This window comes from Limanda limanda, chromosome 8 (genome assembly GCF_963576545.1).
Source record: "Limanda limanda chromosome 8, fLimLim1.1, whole genome shotgun sequence".
Lineage (NCBI taxonomy): Eukaryota > Metazoa > Chordata > Actinopteri > Pleuronectiformes > Pleuronectidae > Limanda > Limanda limanda.
The window spans coordinates 24,882,049-24,907,360 of record NC_083643.1 but is presented as its reverse complement, the minus strand read 5'-3'; the positions used below and the strand labels follow the sequence as shown (position 1 = coordinate 24,907,360).

At 39.6% G+C, this 25,312-nt stretch overlaps 1 protein-coding gene across 3 annotated transcripts in view; it reads right to left on the bottom strand.

Moving 5' to 3' along the window:
- ptprz1a (protein tyrosine phosphatase receptor type Z1a) overlaps nucleotides 1-25,312 on the bottom strand; it is an 88,993-nt gene that overhangs the window by 10,106 nt on the left and 53,575 nt on the right. Inside the window, exons 8-19 of one of the 3 annotated variants that reach the window (XM_061077030.1) lie at nucleotides 24,536-24,686; nucleotides 20,437-20,621; nucleotides 19,588-19,714; nucleotides 17,167-17,207; nucleotides 16,370-17,081; nucleotides 14,873-15,424; nucleotides 10,515-10,653; nucleotides 5,142-5,230; nucleotides 4,736-4,821; nucleotides 2,568-2,588; nucleotides 1,816-1,912; nucleotides 926-1,008 (exon numbers count right to left, since the gene is read on the bottom strand). In XM_061077030.1, the coding sequence (XP_060933013.1) occupies nucleotides 926-1,008; nucleotides 1,816-1,912; nucleotides 2,568-2,588; nucleotides 4,736-4,821; nucleotides 5,142-5,230; nucleotides 10,515-10,653; nucleotides 14,873-15,424; nucleotides 16,370-17,081; nucleotides 17,167-17,207; nucleotides 19,588-19,714; nucleotides 20,437-20,621; nucleotides 24,536-24,686 (2,283 nt within the window). Of the gene's footprint in view, nucleotides 1-925; nucleotides 1,009-1,815; nucleotides 1,913-2,567; nucleotides 2,589-4,735; nucleotides 4,822-5,141; nucleotides 5,231-10,514; nucleotides 10,654-14,872; nucleotides 17,082-17,166; nucleotides 17,208-19,587; nucleotides 19,715-20,436; nucleotides 20,622-24,535; nucleotides 24,687-25,312 lie in introns of all 3 variants that reach the window. The other 2 variants (XM_061077029.1, XM_061077031.1) reach the window with 2 other exon arrangements.

Genomic DNA, 25,312 nt, shown 5'->3' with positions numbered 1-25,312 from the left:
CGGTACATGGGGCCTGTACAAAACAACTGCTCAACAGACTGAGTAGCTACTGTTTAATCAACCTATTAACTGAAAACATTAACAGTAATTCAAGGAAATAGATTTTTCCGTATTTAACTTTTTAGTCGCTCCAGTTTGACAGTTCGTTTTACAAATGATTCTGTTATGGGAGCAATGTTCAAAACCTTCATGTCTACTCAGAGCTCCAGGGCTTTTTAGAAATACAATCAAATTCTCAGCCTGATGCCCCTACTAAATAGGAGGTTATGGGTTAGAAAGCCCTAAGGAACATCTGTAAATTAAAAAAATGAATTGCCATTACACACAAAACTCATCAAGGTTGATAACATGTTTGACTCAAAAGTTGAGAGCAGGCTGAGTTCCTAGGAGTTGGTTTAGTTAAGGCCAGCACAGGAAAGAAAGTGTCATTAGTTATCAGTAATAGTTTGATAACCTTCACATGACTGACAGCGTGACGTTGCCTTCATACTGTGCGACTCAGACAAAAATTTAAGCTTGAGTGATCCTCAACGCGCTTATACCAACTTTATAACCTGTACGTCAGCTCTCCAGAAGGGCCGTGACTGCCGCAGGGTGTTTTTTTATGTCGCCTCTGCCTTTCACAAAACAACAAGACACCGGAAATGAGATTTTAATGGTGCGGTGAAAAGCATAATGGAGAGCTTCACAGGTTCTCGCTGCCAACAGTGAGCCTCATGAATAGGTTTAGAAATAGGCAGATTTGGCTTCGGGGCGACAAGAGGGAAACCATGCAGTGGCTCTGTGAAGAGAAGTTTTCACTGTGTGTTTAACAGAGAGGAGTACTCTCAGAAACAAGCCTCTGGGTGAAGGTGAGGACCTTGGTTTGTGTGGAGATTAAAAAAGAAGCAGAAATACAGTCACAATACAACACAAAGATCCTCACATCCACATAGTTTGCGTTGATGTAATCTCTCGTCCTTCCGTCTTTATCAGCCTGCGACGAGAGCCGCACCCGGCTGTGGTCATCTGAGGGTTACAGAGTGGAAACACAAAGGAATGTCATCAGATCAATGTGGAGCGCAATATCCATCCATCCATCGATTTCTCTATCTCTCTTTCTATCCATTTCTCTATCCTATCTATCGTGTCATGTACCATGTACCAATTATGAATGCTTCTTACGCTGACATCATATCTATATCTATCTATCTATCTATCTGACTATCTATCTATCTATCTATCTATCTATCTATCTATCTATCTATCTATCTATCTATCTATCTTTCTATCTATCTATCTATCTATCTATCTATCTATCTATCTATCTATCTATCTATCTATCTATCTATCTATCTATCTATCTATCTATCTATCTATCTATCTATCTATCTATCTATCTATCTATCTATCTATCTATCTATCTATCTATCTATCTATCTATCTATCCATCTATCCATCTGTCTATCTGTCTATCTATCTATCTATCTATCTATCTATCTATCTATCTATCTATCTATCTATCTATCTATCTATCTATCTATCTATCTATCTATCTATCTATCTATCTATCTATCTATCTATCTGTCCGTCTGTCCGTCTGTCCGTCTGTCCGTCTGTCCGTCTGTCCGTCTGTCCGTCTGTCCGTCTGTCCGTCTGTCCGTCTGTCCGTCTGTCCGTCTGTCCGTCTGTCCGTCTGTCCGTCTGTCTGTCTGTCTGTCTGTCTGTCTGTCTGTCTGTCTGTCTGTCTGTCTATCAGTGAAAGTGATGTCCTGATCTGAGTCCTTCAGGGAAAACTCATCATTCCTGACACTCTGCTGAGGTAAGTGCACTCACAGGCCAGGATGTTGCTGTATCTGTTCTTGTTCTTGTTGTCAGGATGGTTGGAGCTGTCAGTGTTCATCCCCATGTCCACTGTGCACACCTGCACCTCCTGAAAACACACACATAGAAAGTTAAGCTTTACCTTTAGAAAATGTCCTTCATATATTCTGTCTAAGTTCAGTATGTATTGAATAACTATATACTCAGTTTCTTATTTTCTCCCTTTGCTTTCATACAGAACTATTACCCCTGCCACTTTTTACTGTCATTTATTTGTCAGCTAGTGTTGCTGGGTAGAGTTTTTGTTTCACAAGTTTTAAAATAGTATCACACAACATTAGTTGTTTGTATGCACAACAAAATAATGAAACATGTTGCATTTAACTTTCTCAGACAGTTTGAGTATAAACTTAGGTTAAATTAATAGGATGATTTTATTAAACTGCATTAGGTTTACTTTGATGGTGGCACTTACACTGTATGTAACTAAAACTGGCAAAGATGTGATTAAGGATTTTAAAGACATTTTTCAGACTAGAATATTAAAAAATCAATCTACATAATTCTTAAGATTCTTTAATGATCCTCTAGTGACCCTGTCGTAGAATACAAACTCTCCACCTGTGACAAACAGCAGTTTTGTACATCCACATTTTTCACATTTCCTAAAGCACTTTGCATTACAAGACGAGACAAACAAACAGATATGTCATGTGGAGAAGCATCCGTCAGTGAATAAAGACATCAGGAGGAGAGCGTCTTACCTCGTAGCTCTCCTTCAGTATCTAATGATGAGGGTGAGGAAGCAGCAGGCAGCCAGGATGTTTCCGTGACAACACAGTCAACCAAAGAGGTACAAAAATACAAATTACAAGACAAGACAAAAAAAACAACACAAAAAACACATTTGTCCCACAGCACAGCTCTTGCTTCCGACAACACAGAGGGAAAGTAAACCCAAACAAAAAGAGAAAAAACATGGGCGGGTGGACTCAGACTCTCTTTTTAGGCACAGTTGATGTAAAATTTCTTCATTAATGTATAATTTAAACTTTAATTGAACCTATGTATAAGTAGTTTTTTTTTGAGCCAGCTACTTATCCTCTGCTACATTGTAGAACAATACATTTTCATTCTTAAATTCTTGTCATATTCATATTATTTGTATCAATAATACATGCCAACTAATCCTCCAATATGATTCAGAATATGACAATATTCAAACATTTATAAGGGTCAGCATATTTCATTTGGAGATTCCCAATTTAGCATTTTCTGATCAAGAAATGTGGAATATGCTGGTGTGGGGTTTTAAGAGCATGTTTTGGATGAATTGGTAATGTAATAAAATAGATTAAAGAATAAAATATTATTTATGTATCTTTTCTACGTAAATATATAAGATGTCTCACAATATTAAATTTAAATATTTTTCTATCATCATCATCATCATCATCATCATCATCATCATCATCATCATCATCATCATCATCATCATCATCATCTTTTTTCTCTCTTCTTTTTTAGCTGATTTAACATTTGAACCAGATGATCATTCCAAAATTGTTAGTTGATTCCAAAAAATAAAAATTTGGTATATTACTTGCTTTATATCTGTCAAATCTATTTACTTTTTAAACTCAAGATGGAATCTAAAAGTAAAGGATGGAAGGTGGAAACCATTACATCCATTATATTCTGTAATTTTTGTAATTTTGTGATAGGAGAGAGGGTGTTCAGGTGATTGACACACAGTATCGGTATACTTTACCTGTGATACCCAGCCTCATAAAGAATACTTAACAAAAAGAAAATAATCCTTTGTTGTTATCTTAATCATTAAGTTTAGTCATAATTACTTTCCAACAACTCTTATATCTGAAGTAATGTAATGTATGCTTGTGCTCTGGTATAGAGAAAAATATCTTTCTTTCTAATGCTATATTTGACGGTTTTCTTAAACAATAGACCCTTTTCACTGCAGCCATTTTGACATGAAATAGTGCAAACGCTGGTGCTACTAATCACATTACTCAAGGTTCTGCTCTCTTAAGATAGAGCCTTGAACATTTCATTTTCTATTAACAAATGATAAATGTGAATCTTTATTGTAAACTGTTGAGTGTTAATGTCTTGCTGTATGTTTTACCTGATGTGAGATTAACTGCTGATTGTAAGTGTTGTAATCTCCAATGTTATTTAGATGTGGGCCTATGTGAGAAGCCTAAAACAATTTAAAATGATTGTATCACACATAAAAATAATGATAATATTGATAATAATAATTGCGGATGTAATGATGGTTTATTAGTACTATTTATAGCAATTCCAGTTAATTTAATTTAATAAAGAGAGAGAGAGAGAGAGAGAGAGAGAGAGAGAGAGAGAGAGAGAGAGAAAAAAAAAGAGAGAGAAGTGCAGTGCATGATGGGTGTCCCCTTATCCGTTCTGTACTATCAGAACTAGGTCAGAGCTGGCCCGCACATCTCTACTTTGTGTAGATTTTTCCTTAATTGGCAGTTTCAGAACAAAACTAATTGGAGCTCAGATTCATGATGTGAAGGAGCTCTTGATGTCTTTGAGGTCTGAAGCCTCGTAACCAGTTGTTCTGTTGAAGCTCCACAGACAAAAGACAACCGACTCCCTGCTCACATGAATAAATGGAGGCTCTCCACAAGACGCTGAGTCAGGACCACAACTCATTGCTATTGTAATCACTCTCATTATTGTTGATAGATAGTCATGTAATGTGGCAGCCCTGCATAAGGCCAGTAAAAAAAGAACTCATCACAGGTCAACAAGCAACATGCAGAAAAAATGACGACAACCACAGACACATACAATCACACACACACAGACCACAGTCAGTCTGTAACGAAATATAAAATAGTTGAACTTTTATGCAAAGGCAACAACCCTTCTGTCTTAATACCTCAAATTCTTTCTGGAAGCCCTGGGTGTTGTGAAGTTCAGCGACGTGTTGGACAAAATCCGTGACTGGAAACGCAGTCTGCTCATCTGGAATATAAAACAGGTCTTTTTTTTTTTTTTGGATGGCAAGTATACTTTTAGAAAATGCTGAGACTTTTGGATACTTAGAAATGAGAACTCATTTAAGATAGGACATGTGAAAAATATAAGTTATTTTTTGGAAAATATCTTCAATTGTTTAAAGTTGTATACAGTGAATAGGGACATATTTTGACATAAGGAAATAACCTTTTATTTGGTCCTAATGTATCAGAGCGCAGTTTTTATGGACTTACATTCATGGTTAAGATTAGATGTTTTGAGTTTAGTATGGTGTAGGCCCTCACAAGTACACAAACGTATTTTACCAGATGTTAATGCAGCTGTGGATGCTGCAGCGATGACTCTGGGCGATGAACTCTCGTCGATGTAGAAGTGAGCTGTCTGAAAACAGGTCCTGTGGACAAAATAAACATTGATTAAAATAAACACTTTAAACGCTTTAATCAGAGAGAACATAAGTGTTATCACCATAGAAGAAAAGCTCAAATCAGGGAAAATGATTGAAATAAAGAGACATGGGTGAAAGCCTAAACAGAAACAGAGAAGTAAAGGAGTTGTATTGGGCAGGAACAGAAAAGGGGCATTATAACAGACCAAAGCAACAACGCTGCACTGGTTCTGACAAGATGAGGATGCTTTTGTTTTCATGTGTCTCTGCGTTAGCCCAGATTTTCAGAGAACATGGGGTAATCTTCCCAAAAACACAGGAAGAAAGATGCTGTGTTAATCCTAACACGTTTTTAAATGGATAAGATGGCCTCTAATGAACTTGTGTTGTCTCAGCCAGAAATGGGCATCAGGGATTATCACCAGCAAACATAAAGACACACAGAAAAACACCCACCCAAACACACACACACACACACACACACACACACACACACACACACACACACACACACACACATACACACACGCACACACAAACGCACGCACAGATGTAAAGATGCAAAACACAAACAGTTTTTCTCTCAGTGGATCTCAGCTCTTTATTTATCAGCTGAATGTTGGATTAATTGCTCGACTCCCGAACAAGTTAACTTGCGATGAATGTACTTGTATTAAACTGAACCTGTTACCAGACAACCCCCTAAGATAAAGCACAAACACTGTAAAAGAGATAGTTGAGAGAGAAAGTCATTTTGACATTTTGTGAGGCAAACACTTCGGAGCTGAAACCACAGTTTGAACCAATGGGTCAACCACGGATTTCTGCTTCAGTTTGTGTATTTAAAAAACAACAACCAAAGAAAATAAAGAAACTCAAACTCATTTAAGAGCCGAGGTTTTGTTAATTTTAATTTTAGTTTTAGACAAACTTTTCAAATTGTTTTTGTCCTACTTGTCTGTCTGAGGTAATGGAACAACTACATTGACTTATTCGAGTAGCTAAAGGACTGTAAATAAAGTAAATGGAAAAGTACGTGTCTCCACTGTACAAATATGAAGCCAAAATATAGCAGATGTGGAAACTGTCATCTTGTAGTGGTGATGTCATATGGAGTAGGAGTCTGTCCAGTAGTGGTCGTAAAGTGGAGCCGCGGAAGGGAGGTCCCGCCACTACTCACGCTTCACCAATCAGGAACCAGTCATGATGTTCCACCCCATTTTTATTTATCTATTTATGTTACAATTTAAACAAAATATACTGGAAAAATTTACACTTGGACATACATACACTGTGACAAGAACTACCATATATTTTTTGTTTGGTTCAATCCACTAACATGGAGGACACCCGGGTTTATTTGATATAGTGCAGCCAGCCACCAGGGGACGATCAAGAGGTTTTGGCTTCACTATTGGGGAGCTGTAATACCGTTAATCTTTATAAAAAGAAAACACCACCTTTTGGCAGCCCAGGGTTCCCAGTATATAAGAGCAAACTCCATCACCATGGGACAGAGAAAGAGGAAACACTGCTCCACAATGCTCCACACATTTGTATCAATCAAGGCAGATCAGTGACCATGACAAAGCTGTCAGTTGCATCTCTGGTGTAAGCACTACTTCAGAGCCGGCTTTATTCTTCTGGCGCATGATATTTGATATGAGACACCTTAGCTTCAACTCCTTGTCAAAATATGTTATTCAGCTGCTGTTCATTGGTCGACTTAGTGTATATGACTTGTTTATCTACTGAGACTGAAACTACTTAATCTGATTATACTGATGTCAGATGTACACAAAGCGCTTTAACCCAGAGGAGAAAACATCTGAGCACGCTGCTGCTCATGAACAAACATACTCACACAGTCAATAGTATTAGAAACTAAACAGTGTCACACCTGATTGTTTGGATGAAATGTTTCTGCAGGTGCTAAGAAATCAACCTAATCTGCAGTGACATTTCTCTGAAGAACTATGTTGCTGTTAAATCTCTTGTGAAGACAAATGAACATCTCTGATATTAGTGATGCTTTGGATTGTATTGTTATTGATCTTTTACTCATTTCCCCCGAGAAGCACTTGATCCTCACAAGGATGGATTATGAGAAAATGGGTTCTAGGGTAAAGACGGGGAAAACAGCCCTGACCCCTGAGGGACAAATGAAGTGGTGGCAATCAGTTTTGGTCATCTTATCTCTCTTCTGTTCCTTGTTGACATTTTGAGTCTCTTCAGGCTCATTTTGTCTGTATGAGAATACTGTTACTTCTGCAAGAAGGTTATGTTTTCACCCCTATCTCTGATTGTTTGTTTGTGAGCAACATTAAGCAAAAACAACTCAACAGAGTTCAACTAAACTTGGTGGAAGGATTTGGAAGATCGCATTCAATTTTAGTGTGAATCAAGATCAGGATATGGGTTGATTAAATTAGTTCTATATGAAGTTTAAAAAACAAATAAATGTCTCTGCTCGTGTTATAGTTATTTCAGTGCAGGGCAGAAGCTTCCATGGAAAGGACTAACTTTACATTGAAATAACTGATGTAAACACGCTGACTGACTGTGTATTGATCAATAGATCAATCTGTCCCGTTTGCCAGCGGATGTCAGATGTGTCACTGTAATAACGTTTGTTGACTGCTGATTTTCTTTGCGTCCAATGATAAATTCTCATTTTAAAGACAGATTTTGACAGTTAGCAACCAATGCATCTCAATGTCCGATTCATTGGTTGAATCCGCAGGTGCAGGTGAAGGTGTCGAGAAGTCCTCAACAGCAAAGAGCAGTCATGACTTTCCATGTTGAGCTGCAGAAGCTTGACACATTCAGTGTTATTGGTTACTGTCAAAATCAATCTGTATCCATTACATGTCCCTAGAGCTCAATCAAATAGTGCTCTGACATCTGTTTCACAGGATCTTCACAGGTTGGAAAAAGATCCACATGTCCGGGACATAAAGCTGCTACATTAATAAGTTGGATTTGATCAGATGCCTACTGATGATAATGTTGATGATGATGATGATGAAGATGATGATGATGTTGAAAATTTGCGGTGCATATCACAGTTTGTAAACTTGTAAACTAAACCAAAATCCTCTCAAACAGCTTGACCTCAAATGCACAGCAGCAGTCTAAATGAGCACTGTGTTGTCACGAGGGAAAGAAAAAGGACACGACACCAGCAGGATTAGTGCAGTTTGGCCTCCTGCCGGTCGCCCTACAAGACGCTGACACGATTCCTTCTGTCTGACATAATCAGGCGAATGTCCTTTTCTATCCCCAGACCCTCGCTGGACGCTCTCAGCTGAGTGGACACTTGCAGCGCTGCAGCCAGGGTACATCCTTCACCGAGCATTAATCCCCCTGCTCTTCCGATTATTACCAGCTTAGCACTGCTCATCCTGGAGCTACAACAACAAGGAGGGTGCAAAACAAGAACAATATGTTGAACTGCCCGCACAGCAGATGAGAAGTGGACAGTCTGTGAAAAATAAGACTAAAAGTGTTTACACTGCGTTTGACAAGCGTGTCCTTGATCGGATTTCTCAAGTTAGTTATTTCAAGGTCTGATTGAGCAGCAGGGTTTCTTCCTGCCACATATCAGGAGAATGTTGTAAAAAGTAATAACCTGCGATTATGTCCAGACTCCCGAATGGGTTAAATAAAATGACTTCCCAAGTCCCAGAGAAACTTCTATTCGCTCCGAATCTAGTATTTCATATTTTTCAAAAAAAGGAACAAATAGCATTTCTCAAGGTCAACAATGAGGAACAAAAAACTCCACTGTCAAAATGTGGAGCAGCTGAAAGGCTCTGTTCAGTCAGCCGGCACAACCACAACACAAAACAGGAGGTATTGTTTGTGAAAGGGATGTTGGTAAGCACACACTCTCTCTCACACACACACACACACACAGACACACACACACACGCACGCGCACGCACGCACGCACACACACACACACACACACACACACACACACACACACACAAACACAAACACAAACACACACACACACACACACACACACACACACACACACACACACACACACACACACACACACACAATGTGCGCGCAATGTAAGATCAAGACTGAGCTCATGTTCGGGAAGATTAAGCTTCCCAGACAAACATGACAGTCACCACTTCACTCCCCTCCCCAAATTATATGAGATTTGAGGGGCTGAAGGGCAGGGTTGAGTTCAGTTGGAGGTGTGTTTGTATGTGTGTGTGTGTGTGTGTGTGTGTGTGTGTGTGTGTGTGTGTGTTTGTGTGTTTGTGTGTGTGTGTGTTTGTGTGTGTGTGTGTGTGTGTGTGTGTGTGTGTGTGTGTGTTGCAGGACGGTTCAAGTCTTGATTTGGAGGATTAAATTACAAAGGTGGTGGCTATTTCCATAACATTATTGTTATTTTTTTGCGTGAACTGGAACACATCTGACTCATCAAGTGTTTTTCAAACACCAGTCCACAGCCTTTCCAATAAATAATTACAGTCCAACTTCAGCAAGAGCCGCATGCCAACACAGCAAAGTGTAAACATTGACCAAAATACAATTGTTACAAAAAAAAAGAGTTAAAGATTACAGATGGAGATGTGACAGCCCGAACAAGGGCCATCATCGGGGCTGTGACAAACTAAAAATAAGCACCTCTGATCCTTTAACCTTCGGCACAAAAAGTATCACTGTGTGTGAATGATGTTGCTCATTCGAATCTAGTCATTGAGTAAACAGATAAAAATGACTTTTGCCTAAAAATGACTTTGAAATGCCTCCTAAAAATAAACACCTAACTTGTTTCCTTTTTAGGAGTTCCTACATCTACATGGATACCAATTTCAGACAGCATCAGTCTAAACTGCACAAACAAATAAATACAAAATTATATTTATACAAATTATATAGATTATTGTGTGTGTGTGTGTGTGTTTGTGTTTATTTTAATCCAGGAGGAATTCAAACTAAAGCGAGCCCTAGACCCATCCACATGAATGTTCTCTGTGGCACATAGGCTGTAAACAGTTTGAGGGAACCTGATCCCAGACTGCCTCCCTCTGGACCTGTATTTCGTCCAGATTGGTTCTAAAGTACCAGAGCTAAACAATTCCAGCATGTAATGATTTGGGATAATAAAGTTGCTCAATGTCAGTAAATAAAGCTGTGAGCAAACATTGTCACTGTCAGAAGAGAACACTATGTTTCTGTCCGCCTGTTGTGGACTTCTCCTGCCCTCTAATGGCCACAACCATCAACTGACAGCAGCTTTAGGTGCACCGGCAGCACTGACCTCCAGTATATGAAGATGCTGATGAGGACAACGAGGCCGATGACAGTGAGGGTGGAGATGACTGCCAGAGGAACCACGGCCTTTCTCTCCCTCTCCCGGATTGAACCGACCCTTGACTCGTGGCTGCTGTTGCTGGCGTCTGGAGAGAGAGAGAGGGAGAGAGGGAGAGAGACAAAGAGAGGGGACAGAGAGTAAAGCTACAGTAGAGTGAGCGGAGAACCCAGGCTGTCATCTGTTCTGCTCTGTACTGTGTTCCTCAGAGGAAAAGCTGCCCTGGCTGCAAGACTTTAGCTCATTAGCCCTTAACCTGCAGAGTGTAATCTCTGACTTTTGCCATGTTAGATGTACTGAAGCCATCTATCATTGACACCAGCTTCTGTTCCAAATATGTTCATTTGATCTTATTTAACAGTATAAATTATAATAAAGTTGGCAGTTATGCAATAATGTTTTCATACAGTTGAACTTGATATTTCACTTGGTCATGGGCCGGCTGAGGCTCTTCAATTGAACATTTATTAATTACATTTAGCTTTTTAGCTATGCCAAACTGGATGTCTGAATTCGAGAGCAAACCAAAGTCAACAGAACCAAGGCTGAGGAAGATGGGATGCAATGACATCTCTCTATAGGCCAGGCTGAATTACAGGAAAAAACTGAACTGAAAATGAAGCTTATTTGTGAACCCTTTCAGGTTTGTCCTCTGCTATACATGTATGGCCTGTTAACTCAATACTCTGCTCAGACATTCCTCAGCTCTGAGAAGCAAAGGCTATTAAAACAGCATAGGCTTAAGAAAAACCCATGTTATTTGTGTTTATAACTCAGCATCAGATCAGGTGGTTAGGCCTCAATTTAAACAGCGTTTACACATTGGCAACATTATAACCTTTAAATGTATCTTTTTTTTGACTCTTTGAAGCTGTAACCTGTATTTAAAGGTTATTTTAATGCAGCTTGTGACTGTGGTTTTGAGCTGTGCTGTGAAATAGTGTTGAAAGTTGTACAGTCACAATAAGTATGATATTTTCATTTTCTTTTTTAAATCAAAACTGAATCTTCACAAATCTAGTTATTCTGGCATGGCACACACAAGTAGACATATGCTTCTGATGAATAACAGTTTTAGTTCTATGTACAATTGCAGAATATTTCTGAAACATTCACAGATTTGTAAAAACATGTCTCCTAAGTATTAGGGGTTTTCTTCTATTTGTCCAGTGTCCACACATTTCTTCTGACCTATTCACATTTCCAAATTTAGTGTTGGTCCCTGCCCTGCCTGATGCAAAACTAAAATTGACAAGAAGAACCCAAGGATGTCTCAAACACTGAGCTCATTCCTGCCTCCAGAGTAGCTTGGCCTCCCTGAACTGTTTGCAGATAGAAATATCCATCACACTCAGACCTCTGATAAACATGAATTGTGGTCACAGCCCAGCATCAAAACACAATGTAGCACCATTCACTTTCAGTTATCTACAGCAAGAACACAATACTCATCACATTCAAACCACTCGACAGAGGCACAAAAGCTCATCATGAAAATTCATGTGGCAAACTGCAGCAGCACACAAACAGAGCCGGGCTTCTGTCAAACAAACAGCACAATTGTAACTTTGAATAATGGGGAATGAAAACCTGATGGTTGAACCTGCCCTCACTGAATCCTCCCTTTATCGTGTGATAACCAATAAGAGAAACACTAGTGTGCATTATCCTTGACTGGGAGGCTGTTTGTCAGAACTTACCTTTACTGCACAAAGTGAATCAGTTCAGCCGTGAATGGCTGGGTCTGCCCTGTTGACTAGTTCATAAAGAGCCTATTGTGTTGTTTCTACACCGTGCACAATCAGAGCACAACACATTCATTCAATCGTTCATCCAGCAGTGTGTCAGCCTCTCCAATACCCTGCACATGTGTGGGATGATAATGGGCGAAAAGAGAAGAAAAGGCTCAGAGGACACAGAATGGAAAAGGTTATTGGTTTAGGTGAAGACACTGAAGAGACTTTGTGACGCAGGGATGATCTGAGGACAATAAAGGGCACAAAAATCGATCTGCGTTCCCTATGGAAAAGATTTCAAATTTAAGAATTGATTTCCCTACTGTACATCTGTGCTCTGTTGATATGGAAATACACTGAGAAAAGTAAGATCCTATTTTAAATGACTGTATTTGATTTAACTAATTTTAGTATTACTTGCAATGTTGACATGATTTATTTTCCTTTTTTCTTTTTGTTTTCTCTGCTATTATTTCATTAGGTTTGCAACCGTGACTTATGCTGCATTGACTATATAGAGCACCGGGTGTTAATCTGGTTTTATTGTTGTTAAAGACGAATGCTCGGTCCGATATCACTCAATAATCCCTATTTATTCCACTGTATAGTGAGTTTGCCATTTTGTAGTGCTGTCTGATTGTTGTATACTTTATATTGTGAACTCATTGTTTCCCACATTTCATCCTAAAAGGTAATACACAACATTTCGCTACTAACCAAGCAATTTATACCATCATGCATTGCGGTCACAGTGTTGACAGGAAGACAAATAGCAGAGAGAGAAGAGAAGAGAGGGCAGCAGGAAGAAAGCAACCCGCAGACCTTGCTACGTGCCTTTTACCTGAAAGCATTAATACGAAAGTGTAATATAAACCTTTGGAATTCATCATGCGATTTTCCATCGGCTTACATTGCTGTCGTTGTCATACATCATAATCCTTTGATAATGACGTAATTAGCCGCACAGAGAAAAAATACGCCCAGTTGTGTCGGAAAGTGCATATTTCATTCGTCAATGAGCTCACTACATCGTCCTCTACATAGACGCCCTTATATAGTGAGTAGGGGGATATGAACGAGTGGGTGATTTTGGACACAGACCCCAGTCTGTATTTTATGGATACATGTGACTAAATAAAGCCTTTTAATAAATCTTCACTCCTTGCTCTGCCTCGGAGTGCCTGAAGAATATTTTCTTGTCTAAACTTTTTTTTTCTTCAAGAGCACTTCAAGGCTTCTTGGATTCATTGCGAGTTTGACACAGTGAACACCAGGTCTCTTCTTTTGTCTTCAATTCAATGTTATATATAGAGAAAACACAAACCACGAACATGCCTCAAAGGTCTTTACCAACCGCACAGTGCACGACACTCTCGAACCTTCAGATAAAGAATCACCTTAAAGAGACTGAAAACTTGCTGCAGACCGATAATCCATCACAGTGGACGCCTCACTCCTGTGTTTGTTCAGTCTTACTCACGCGGTGAACATTGGAAAATCTTCATGTGAGTTCAAAAAGGTCTGAAGATGGAAACTTCATGACTTATGACTGAAAGCGCTATACTCCTATTGCTTATTAAACGCATCATCAACGAAAGTGTGAATTTGGATGGTGTACTCAGTAAACAAAAACAAAGTATTAATCTCACAACTTTAAAATAGCTACACAAATACATAAATATTGGTCAAATCGGTTCAAAGTTGTAACTCAAAATAAGAAGAAGGTCCGTCTGTTTTAGGTTTCATAAGAGGAATGTTGAGCCAGTAGTTGAAATTGACTGTCTTGATAATAAGGCTTAAAATAACAGTAAAATTCTGGGCCACTAACTTCAAACCCAAACCAACCTATGACCACACTGAAAGAAGTAACAAGTAAGTCTATATATTTATATACAATATATATATATTAAGTCAATTTATAAGTTATATATTTTTATACTGATTAAACAAATTAAATAAAACATTTTCATGAACAGAAAACAATAATTTTGTGGTGACTCTTTGCTGTTACCTTAAGGAAGTTATGTTTTTTTTTGGTTAATTTCTTTCACTGTTTTCCAAAATAATAAATTATGGATGTTGACGAAAAAATAATTCAGGCATATGTAGAGAACTAATATCTAAAAGTCTGGGGATTTTAGTGCAGTTTGATTGAACTTAACCTTTGGGCTGTGGCAAAGGTATGCACTTTACTCAGTTCCATTCTAATAAAGCTGGGGATTCATCTATTCGCTATTGCACTGAGCTCGGTGACAGACTTGGCCTCCGAACTATTGTGTCACTACCAGACCGATGCTGGGATGGGCTCCAGCTGTTCATAAACAGAATTAGTGGTTTACAAAACAGATGGACGAAAGGTTCTGAAATTATGAGCCTAAAATGATGATGAAGATGGTGATTCACTGAAGTTATGAACTCCTCAATTAGACAGAAAAAAATGAAAAAATTAGATGTGTTTGTTGTTGTCAGATGGTGGATGAGTCATCTTTTGGATTTCCAAAACTCTTCCTGATTCCTTGGTATTGTGCAGGTGTAATGCAGCTTTTTCCGCGATATTGACAGCTTTTTTACCTGCAACTTGTTCCTCTTCCTCCGACTCTCTTTCCGTTCGCTCGGGGATACTGAAGTCAGAGGACGTCTCGTTGTCGTACAGGCCTTCACCCTGACCTGAGCCACTCTCCTCCTCCCCACTCAATGGCCAGGGTGAAGCAAAGGATTCAGCAGGAGTGGTTGGAGCCGCAGTTGTTCCTACCTCCGAGTTGACGGCACTGCCACTCTCAGTTTCAAAATAGAATGCTGAGGAGCGTTCTTCCAGATCATCTGGGGTCTGGCCAGAAGCGGAGGTTGTAGATGGAGGAACGGTGTTCGCAATTTTGGTCGAAATAGGGAGTGTGCTCTCCCCCGAGGCCGAAGTTTGAACCCGGTCCCATTCCTGATCTACGCCCTCCTGGGAGTCAGAGAACAGAGCTGAACCAGAGGCACTGCTGCTAGTATCTAATGCCTGTCCCTCTGGAGTGGGGGTGAAGGGGTTGGCTATGGGTGAGGAAGGGAGGGCAGAGGTATGGATGTCAGAGTCCCTATCTGACGCCAAGAACCAGGAATCCCTGACTCCAGACGTTGTGGCTGCAACAGAAACGGGCAGGTCACTATGGGTGGGTTGAAGAAGGTGGGATTGTAGCAAGGATAATGAGGGCAAGATGCCGCTATGGGAGAACAGAGGCTGGTCTAGGAGCAAACCATCAGAACCCGCCACCGACACAGAGGCTGAAGGATGGCCAACACTTGAGTAGAGATCTAAGCTAGCAGAGTCCCAGGCTGAAGATGGCAGAGGGACATGAGAAGACGGACGCAACCAGGACGAGGAAGCAGACGGCTCCACGGAACAGCCACACATGGTGACCGTATCGCTACCTAACGAAAACCCATCACCACTGACCTCGGGGAGGAAAGACTCAATGGTGCTTCCCTTGGCGTACCTTGAGTCCTCAAACCCAGTTGAGAAAGAGTGGGATAAGCCCGGTGTGGCACCAGACAAGGTGAAGTCACTGGAAAGAAGAATTGAAGGCTGAAGGGTGGGGCTAAGAGACAGAGAGACCGTTGAGAGTGATAGTTCCCAGGAAGATTCAGACGGCTCAGCAGCGACGGTTGTGACAGACAGATCTGGAATTGTTTGGATAGGAGGGGTATCCCTGAACACTAAGGGGTCCCCTGAGGAAAATGACGAAGATGAAGACCCAGACAACAAATCACCATCACTATCATTATCATCAGACCCAGGGGAGACAGAGTCAGTCTCCCTACCAGACAAGGGATGTGAGGAGTGAGGGGGGTGGGGCAGGGCGGAGGCAGCGAGTGTAGGGATTGAAGGGGAAGCCGGGTCATTTATAGACAGTGCTGCAGTAGCGGCATGCTTGGAGTCCGGAGCAGAGGCAGACAACACAGGCCAAGATGAGGAAGGAGGGTCATGCAGGCAGGTGGAGGGGGCTTTGTCTGGGTCTGCAGTGTCACACAAAGGGGAGGAGGCGGAGGAGTAGGAGGAAGAGGAGGGGAGGACAGTGGGGCGCTCACCGTTGGAAACAGACTTTGTCGTCTGCAAGAGAACAGCACTCAAGCGCACAGAGGTCGTGGGGCTACGTGTGACAGCTTCAGTTGAGGAAGGTTTGGAGGTTGACATTTGGATCTCTGGAAAACCTCTTCTGTCAGGGGTAGTGTCTTCGTTTAGGGGATGCCCCAAGCCTTGGTTGGTCTCGGCCTGGATGAAGGATGAAGACGTCGTGCTGCTCATTTCCCGGGTGCGAGACCTTAGTGTGGTTGCGCTGGTGCTGTGAAATGAAATACTTTTAACAGCTTTTGTCGTTGCACTGGTTAATGTAGTAGCTGTCGTACTAACAACACCTTTTGGACTGATGCGTCCAAAACCACCATCTGTCTTTGTATCGGAAGGAGTAGTGGGAGGGGAGATGAAGGATTCCTCGGCTGTTGCTGTGGCAGTGGAGTAAATAGGAGCGTTGCCACTTAATTCAGCATCTATTGTTTCTGGTGATACGGCGACCTCTCGTGGCTGTGAGGAGGTACTGTCACGTGCTGTCTCTTCCGTTTGGCTCAGCACCTGACCGAACTTTGTGGATCTGACCGGGGGAACCGGATCAGTGCTGGTTCTTCTTTGAGCTGTCTCTGGAGTTGTGGTTCTAATGCCGGGTAAAGGTAAAAGAAGGAATCCAGAAGTGGTGGTTTTTGGTGAATTTGTAGTACTCCAGGCCGGATCAGGTTCATAGTTGTTCTGTTGGTGACAGAATGATTTGACAATAAATAATTATGTAGTGCACAATAACATGCAGTTTTTAATGAATAAAAAAGCTTCATACCTCATCATCAAATTCATCTGAACCTGGATCCAGTGTATTTTCTACAAAAAGGTACAGGTTACACCATTAGTTACACAAAGACTAAAATAACTAATAAAATCACTCACAGACAAGACAATTGAACTTAGTTTTTCTTTTCTCTGAGTTGTATTTATGTTGCTGTTAATTTCCTAAGCTCCCACAAAAATGCAAAGACGTGACAAAAGGGTAAAACGATTTAAAATAAAATGTGGTGAGATCATAACGGAGAGGAAAAGCAAAGAAATGTGGGAATCCAGGGTTTCAGAAACATGTAAAGAAAGCTCAGTGTAGTTTGGTTAAAAAGGTGATAATGAAATGTGCTCTGGATGGATGTGAATGTGTGAAATGACCGAGGGAGACAATGGAAAGTTAAGTCGTGCTTTGAAAGGATGAAACATTTACATGCAACATGCCGGGCACATTTGGACTTTCATGCATGAGTTCCCCAAAGACAAACGCCAATACCGAAAACCTTGGACATTTGCAACTAATCAATTTTCTGTTTCTTCCTCCTTATAATACCAGACAAGCCAAGGAAAGGAATTCAAACTGACAACTTTCAACTACTTTCCTCTGTTATCTACACTTTTTGCAATCCAAACTCTACCTGTCTGTCACAAGAGGGATAAAACAAACTTACAGAGTTATTTGCAAATGCCCCATACGCTGACTGAGCTCAGACGCACAGCAAACAGCAGACACAGCAGGTGTGGCTCTTACCTGTCTGAGGCTAAGTGAAACATCGTGGAGACCAGATGAAACTGGTTTGTGAAGCATGAGGTGAGGTTTTACAAATTTTATGAACTAGTTTGAGAGAGATGCCTGAGGGGTTTCTGGGGCAAACTGAGGCACTATTTGGTTGAAGAAAACTTGATTCTCTAATGAAGCAGCGCATGAAAAACACTAAATTACATGAAAAAAGTAACCTGATTTGGTGCTGTGATTATTTGTTGATTAAATGATTAGGCAATTAACTGAAAGTAAATTGAAATTGAAATTATGAATTTAACAATTCATAATTTAGTCAATCATTATAGAAAACAAATATTAAAAGAAATCTTTCTCTCATGTTAAATGAGTTTGAAATTATAAGATAAATCTATGGGCTGATTTGTAATTACTTCTTACACTGACATTTAAAAAGTTATGATGATTAAATAGAAATCTAACCTATCAAATTTGTGTGCTAGCTCTTTTAGTTAAATCAGTTTATTTGATAAAATCTTGATATGATACGTAAATTGATATGAAACACAAAAAAGCAAGTATCTGCAGATTTCTGAAGCTGCAACAAACTATGTGAAGAAGTTTGGTTTCTAAAAAAATGTTTGAATTAATTCTCTGTTGTTTATATCGCATTAAATTAACGTTACTCTTTTAAATATCAACGTAGAAATGAGGAATGCATCATAAAAACCTACTGAATGTTGCAGAGTTTCACTCATTCATGCAAGCTGACACTGAAGTAGGATGCAGGGTATTTTTTTTTCTTTGTAACAAGACATAGTAGTTTATTCCATGTAAAGCTCAGATTAAGATACAATGTTATTGTGATTGCCATTCCAATCCATGTTACACAAAATGCTGCTGCAAACATGCAAACATTGGTCTTACTGTGAGATGCAGAAAGAACAGACGCCACAAAGTGAAAACAAAACAAAGATGGAGAACTTGGATTTCCATGTGAAATGAAAGATACACAGGAAATGACCCCTTTGTCATAGAAATATAGAAATATATAGAAACAGCACATTTGAAGACCACAGAGAGAATCATGAAACAGTTACAAACACAGAAAAAGAAGAGGCAAACAACAGCTCTGTGTGTAAAATAGAAGATAAACTGTATAGCCCAGAGTATAACATAGGAAGGGTGAGGAGAGATGCAGAAAAACAACAAAACTTTGTTCGTATGGTTCTGGGCTCAAAGGGAGGATGAGGGGAAGGACAGAAGTTGATTTAAAAGAAAAGAAACATGGCTGGAGATGAATCATATTGAGTAGTAATGGACAACAAGGAAAAGGGAATTTACAGAACTAACATTACGCCTCATGAATCTCCCCTGTATAACCTGTGAGCTACTTCTCACAAGTTTGGCTTGTTGGACATATTAGCTCTTTTTTTGGGGTTAAAAATCAGGACAAACTATGTTACATATTAACTAAGTAAAGGGCTTTCATTGATAAGTAACATAATTTGACTTTCAGTGAGTTTGTCTGTTGTTTTTTCACTTTAATATAATTTTTGTTCGTCGTCGTTTTGACAATTTTCTTTCATCAATTCTAACGTCTTATTGCACCATATATAAATCCTACTCGAAACAAAAGTGAAAAAGTGCAGCAGAGAAATATTTGTACGGTTGCTCTGCTCTACGCTCTGCCTCTGGCACGGTGTCTCTTACCGGGGTCATCGACGGGCATGACGACCGTCAGCAGGTCACTCACACGTCCATACAGACCATTGGTGCAGACCGCCACCACCTGGACCACGTAGCTGGTGTTGGCTGACAGATCATCAAGTATTGCCCCCTGACGGTGGGAAAGTCAATGACATAATTATTGAAAGACCATATTATTGTTTTAGGCAAACAGCAACAAATCTGCATATCAGCATCTTAAAAGCTGGGTTAAAGTGCCCATATATTTACATAATTATAGTTTTAATTTGGTTGTCTCCCGCTACCATGTATACTTTGGCCTTTATAACTTAAAGGTTCAATGTGTAAGATGTATGTGAAATGGATCTATTGGCAGAAACTGAATATAAAATAATCCTTGTGCTGTTTTCAGTAGTGTGTGATCATCTAAATTGATTTTGGTGAATTGTTGTTTTCTTTACCCTATAATGGGCCTTTTATATTTACATCAGGAGTGGGTCCTCTCTACGGAGGCCGCCATTTTTTTTTACAGTAGCCCAAACTGGACAAACTGTATCAACTGTATAAAGCTGTCACATCTGTGGGATATTCAATGGAGTTTCCCACTTTCACAATGAGATTCGTTCAAAATTTGGGATCCAGAAGGTGAAACAAATTTCTGCATATTTCCTAAAAACAGGTTTTGTAAAATGTTGAATTATGACTTTGCTCTTAAGGCTACAATTTTACTCTTATAATATTGCAACTTTGTTTTTGTAAAATTAATTTAATGTCTGCTAAGCTGCTAATTGAGATGGCTGACTGCTGACTTGGGGTAATTGTTATTGATATATGATATATGATTCATGATGATTCCTGTGGACACTCTCTCACCACATCCTGGTCTCCATCAGTCGAGTACTCAGAGGCGACAGAGTCTTCTGCGTTGGCCAGTCGGTAAGTGACAGCATATTTCTCGATGCTGGCGTCGTACACTGCTCGCGGCCGCTCCCACGTCACTAGCAGGCTGCTGAGGTTGTAGGGCGCTGCCTGCATGTTCTCCGGCTCTGAGCTGCAGACTGACAGAAACACAAAGACAAGAACAACATCAAAAATGGATGGAAAATTCTCTTACAAAGGCCCCCGAAAATTGGACAGTAACGTTTCCTACAGACCAGCACATCTGCTCGGTTATTTGTACAATCACAAAAACCAACAAGGCCAACACAAAAACAGGTGAATACACAAACTGACTTCAGATCAAATGTAGATGAAACACGAATGTATTACATATTCCTTACTTATTAAATGTCATGATACTTCTAACCAGTTTTAAATGAAGGTGCATTTGGATGCCTCAGCATTGAAACTGGACATACTTACATATGCATATACATATGTATATTTACCCCTGTTTGTTTAATCCAGATTGATTAGAGTATCACACAATAAATAGAACCTTGGAATACAAACTGTCACTCTAATTTACGTATAAATCAGTAAAAGCCATCTGTTCCCTTACACCTCCAGCTCCTGCTGTCAGCAGTTAAAAGATTAAAAAGCATATAACAGTTAGAAGTCAAATGGGGCTGATGGGGTCTGTGTTCCTCCTGCAGCCTGATTCTGGGTCAGAGTTGAGATTAGAGGAGAAGAGATAATACAAATGACAGACACTCTGGGATTAACACAGATTAAAAAAGGCTAGGGATGGATGACAATAGACCGGAAGAGGCTCTTTCTATCTTAACACTGGCACATTTCTGAGCTGAACCTAAACCTCTGCTGTCACTGGCTTCATCCTCTGACCTCTGACCTCTCTCCTCTGCAGGATCAAAGTGACAATGTCAGGCTGTGTGTCAACGCTGCTACACACTCAATAAAATCTGCATAAACCGAGTTCACCAGCAATTAGAGACGCATGTTCCCCACTCAGAAAATATACAAACACTGAGAGAGACGGTGAGGGGGTGAGAGGAAGAGGCTGGCGTTTGTGTCAGTCCACTAGAGGGCAGAATGAGCCAGGAGACCTTTGTTATTTTTTTGTTTTAAATTGAAAATACTTTAGGCAGATATCACATATCAAAGTTGACATGACAGCGTTGAGAGTCAGGAGAATAAACCCTCAGACAATATGAGGCAGAGCATTAAACAGAGCTAATGAGTAACAATTAGAAATATCACCATGAGGTCTTTTGCACTAATACGCTTTAGCTGATCCTAAAACATAGACTCAACTAAAAAAATGCCAGGCCGTCATACTAAGAATAAAACAATGTCAATAATTATAGCCATACCATTTTTATCAATAGCAGTGTAACAAAGTTTCATTCTACGTCATGTTTATGCATTGTGTAAGCACAGCAAGGAGGTGTCACTTATAACCGACCTATACCTTTGTTAATAAACAGCAAGTTATCAAGTCATTCTCTTCCCATTGAGAGGAGAGCAAAACTAAAACCTTCACTTCGAAGTAAAAATCAGTCTTTAAGCGTGAAAGAAATAAGAATCTGACATTTATCATAATATTTCATTACACTGACTGATATCCAAATTTCGACAAATAAATTAAATAATAATAATAACAATAATAAAGTCACACTGGATACCAGGGTTTAAATCCACAGTCCTGTCTGTGGTTTAACCAACTAGATGGTGGTTTAGGTTAAATATAAATAAACGTGTTTTAAGTCACTGAAGTTAACTTTTTCTGTAATAAACCAGACAAACATTTTTACTTATCTTATCCTAGTGCTGTGAGAGAGTCTAAACAGAACCATAAATCAGACTAATAAAGCTGGAGTCAAGTGGATACTGTCTTCTGAGATCAGAAAGAACTATGCTGTCTGTGAATATTGTACTGCTATATTTACCACCTATGTAGTAGTGACTTGCCAAATACGTACAGTACATGTTTTTTTTGACGGCCAGAAATATTAACTGCAGTAGTTTTGAAATTTGTTCTCTTAATGACACCATTATAAAGTGCCATAGAGAGCCATACTGTAAATATTCATTCTAGGCATCTGTCATTGAAACTGCGATTGAAATCAGGAAAGAGAGAGGGAATCGTTTTCCTCTCTATATTGACTGCAAGGATAACTAAGAAACTTTTCTATCAGTGAGGCGGGGGTCAGCATTTTTTTCAGATTAATTTAATTAAATTTAATTAAAATTCTCCCCTTACATACTTGGAAAATGCTTCAAAAAGTCGTGAGATTATTACAGCTGATCTTCATAGCTCAGAATCGTCATATTTTCCTGCTTTTATTGTTTGATTAAAGCATTCGTCTCATTATCATTGCCTCCAAAGTTACTTTTTAATACTTTACTTTTAATATAATTAGTTATGAGGTCTATGACTGTTTCCAAGGGCAATACAAATCTAATAAAAACAAATCCGAGTTATTTAAATAGACTAAAATACTCAGATGGTAAATCAAACAATCCTCTGGTCTATATACAGAACAAGCCCTCCACAAAATCCACAGATCGATAAACTTCATTAATAACTATGGAGCAGGACCAGGAAATCGATGGCTTACACTGAGTCGACCCGTTTGCTCTCCGTCGCTGAGATTTTATTTAGGTCACTGGAGTTCTATTCTTATCTGTCTTTTCTTTCCATCATTTGTGATCTACTTAGAATTAATTAGTACAAATAATATATTTTCATACTGGAGTCAAGCTGAGGTCAGCCGTAGCAATGATGAGGAGTATCAGTGTTTCGTCCAGCAGCAGACTGTTAATCATCTGAATAATATATCTTGGTCTCAAGGTTTTCCCAACAGGGTCATAAGGTGCTTTAGTAACTAAGTAAACATATTTTATGCTACACCACAAGATATGATGAATATTGATTCATATTTTGAATGTCTTAAGTTATTACATTTAATATGTGTTTAATATAGATTGTTATTCAATGTCCTCTATTCTCTTTTGTGTCACTCTTTTATAAAAAAAAATCTATAATATAATATATTTCATATCAGCTGATGTGTATCTTTACCTAATGCTTGGTTACAGCTCTTTGTAGCTCCTTGCTGTTGAAAGGTGCTACACAAATAAGTGTGTCTTGCTTTGGACAGCACAATCAAGGATTTTTCCTTGTCAAAAAGCCAGTGGCTACATTACCCACAATGCAACTTTAAAACAGACTGATGTGTTCAATTGCAACACTGTACAGTATTTTGAGGTTGACTCTATCAAAAAGATATTATGGATTAGATTGGGTTTTTAGGGTGACAATAAACTCATCAACAATCAGTCCCCGTCTGCAGCTTCTACTACAAAATCAAATCATTTGCATTGGAGAAAAAAAAAAGCCCAGCCCTGTATCAATTGTATTTTATCATTGCCACAGTTTCTTTGTTAACATGCAAATAGTTATATATGTAACGTGTAAGTTTTTGCAAGTAGTAAAGACACAGCTGTATTAACAACACAATATACTATGAGTATCAAGCCTAAATTTGTTGGGCAGAATGGAACCCTCAATATGATATCATCATAAATACATGCTGTATACTAAATAAGTGGAATATTATTACTTTCACAAGTGAGGAGCATTTTAATGTTACGGCTCGTGGAGCTCAAATTATCTCACGTTATTTTTATATATAACAAAGCATTAACTTATGATAGGAGAACAGCATGTCTGGTCAGTAGACATTGTTCTCTGGTGTGTGCGGTTGCTTCTCCATCAGCTTGTCAACAAATGCACGTGTGTATTGTACAGCTGTGGGAGGCTCTGACCGCAACTCGTACTTTCCACAGTGAATTCGGCATCTTTACTGAAGGGTGAATCTTGCAATCTGTCTTTAGTTTACGTACAGGAATCGAGATAATGTACATGACATGGGGTCACCTGCTCCACATCAGTTCAGATCCACAACTATGTTTCCTGGTGTGTGATAAACACCTCAACTACAGCGTGGATGCAGACTGTGATGTCGGTGACAGCGAAATTGTCGGATATTGGACCGGGTGTTCGTACCTGGTGTGAGGACCTCCTCGGTGCCGGTATAGGAGGAGATCACCTGTCCCATGAACTGCTGCTGCTGCTCCCTGTAGTTGTTCTGCAAGTAGTCCATCAGCATCACGTATCCGGCCTGCTGCATCGTCATCACCTCGCAGAACATCTCCAGCTGCAACACAACCACAGAACAACGTCAGCAACAGACTGAGGGAAGCTAAACTAAATGTAACCTACAGCCTTAAATGAATCACAGTGATTCATTTGACACAATGAACAGAGACAGTATCACAAAAAGATGGCCTGAGTGTGATTGTGGTTTAAGAGGTTTCTATGGGATGAGAATTTTTTCACACAGTTGAACTTATATATAATATATATACATGAACGTATAACTGGTTTGACAAGATGCATCTTGGATGTTGATTGTTCAAGTAAATTACTCTCTATCATAAATCATCCTCAAAACACAGCAGCAGAAGTGAATAGGTGTGGAGGAGCCATGAATCACTCTGGAATAGCCCTATTACCTGCGATCTGCTTTTGTACCTGCTAAGGTGAGTCACATCCGTCTGGTTACACAACACAGTCAACACAGCAGAACCCATTAAGGTCCTATGTGATCGTTGAAGTTGTAAAATGTAACTGTTAGTCCCTGGCAGCCTGAGCTGACTTGGAATGTCGACCGGCTGCGACACGTCACGAGACATGGAGGCTTTCAAGGTGAAAGAGAAACACCTGCCTCCATTACAACAGCTGTAATGATTTTATCTTTTTCTTTGTATAAACAGATTATTT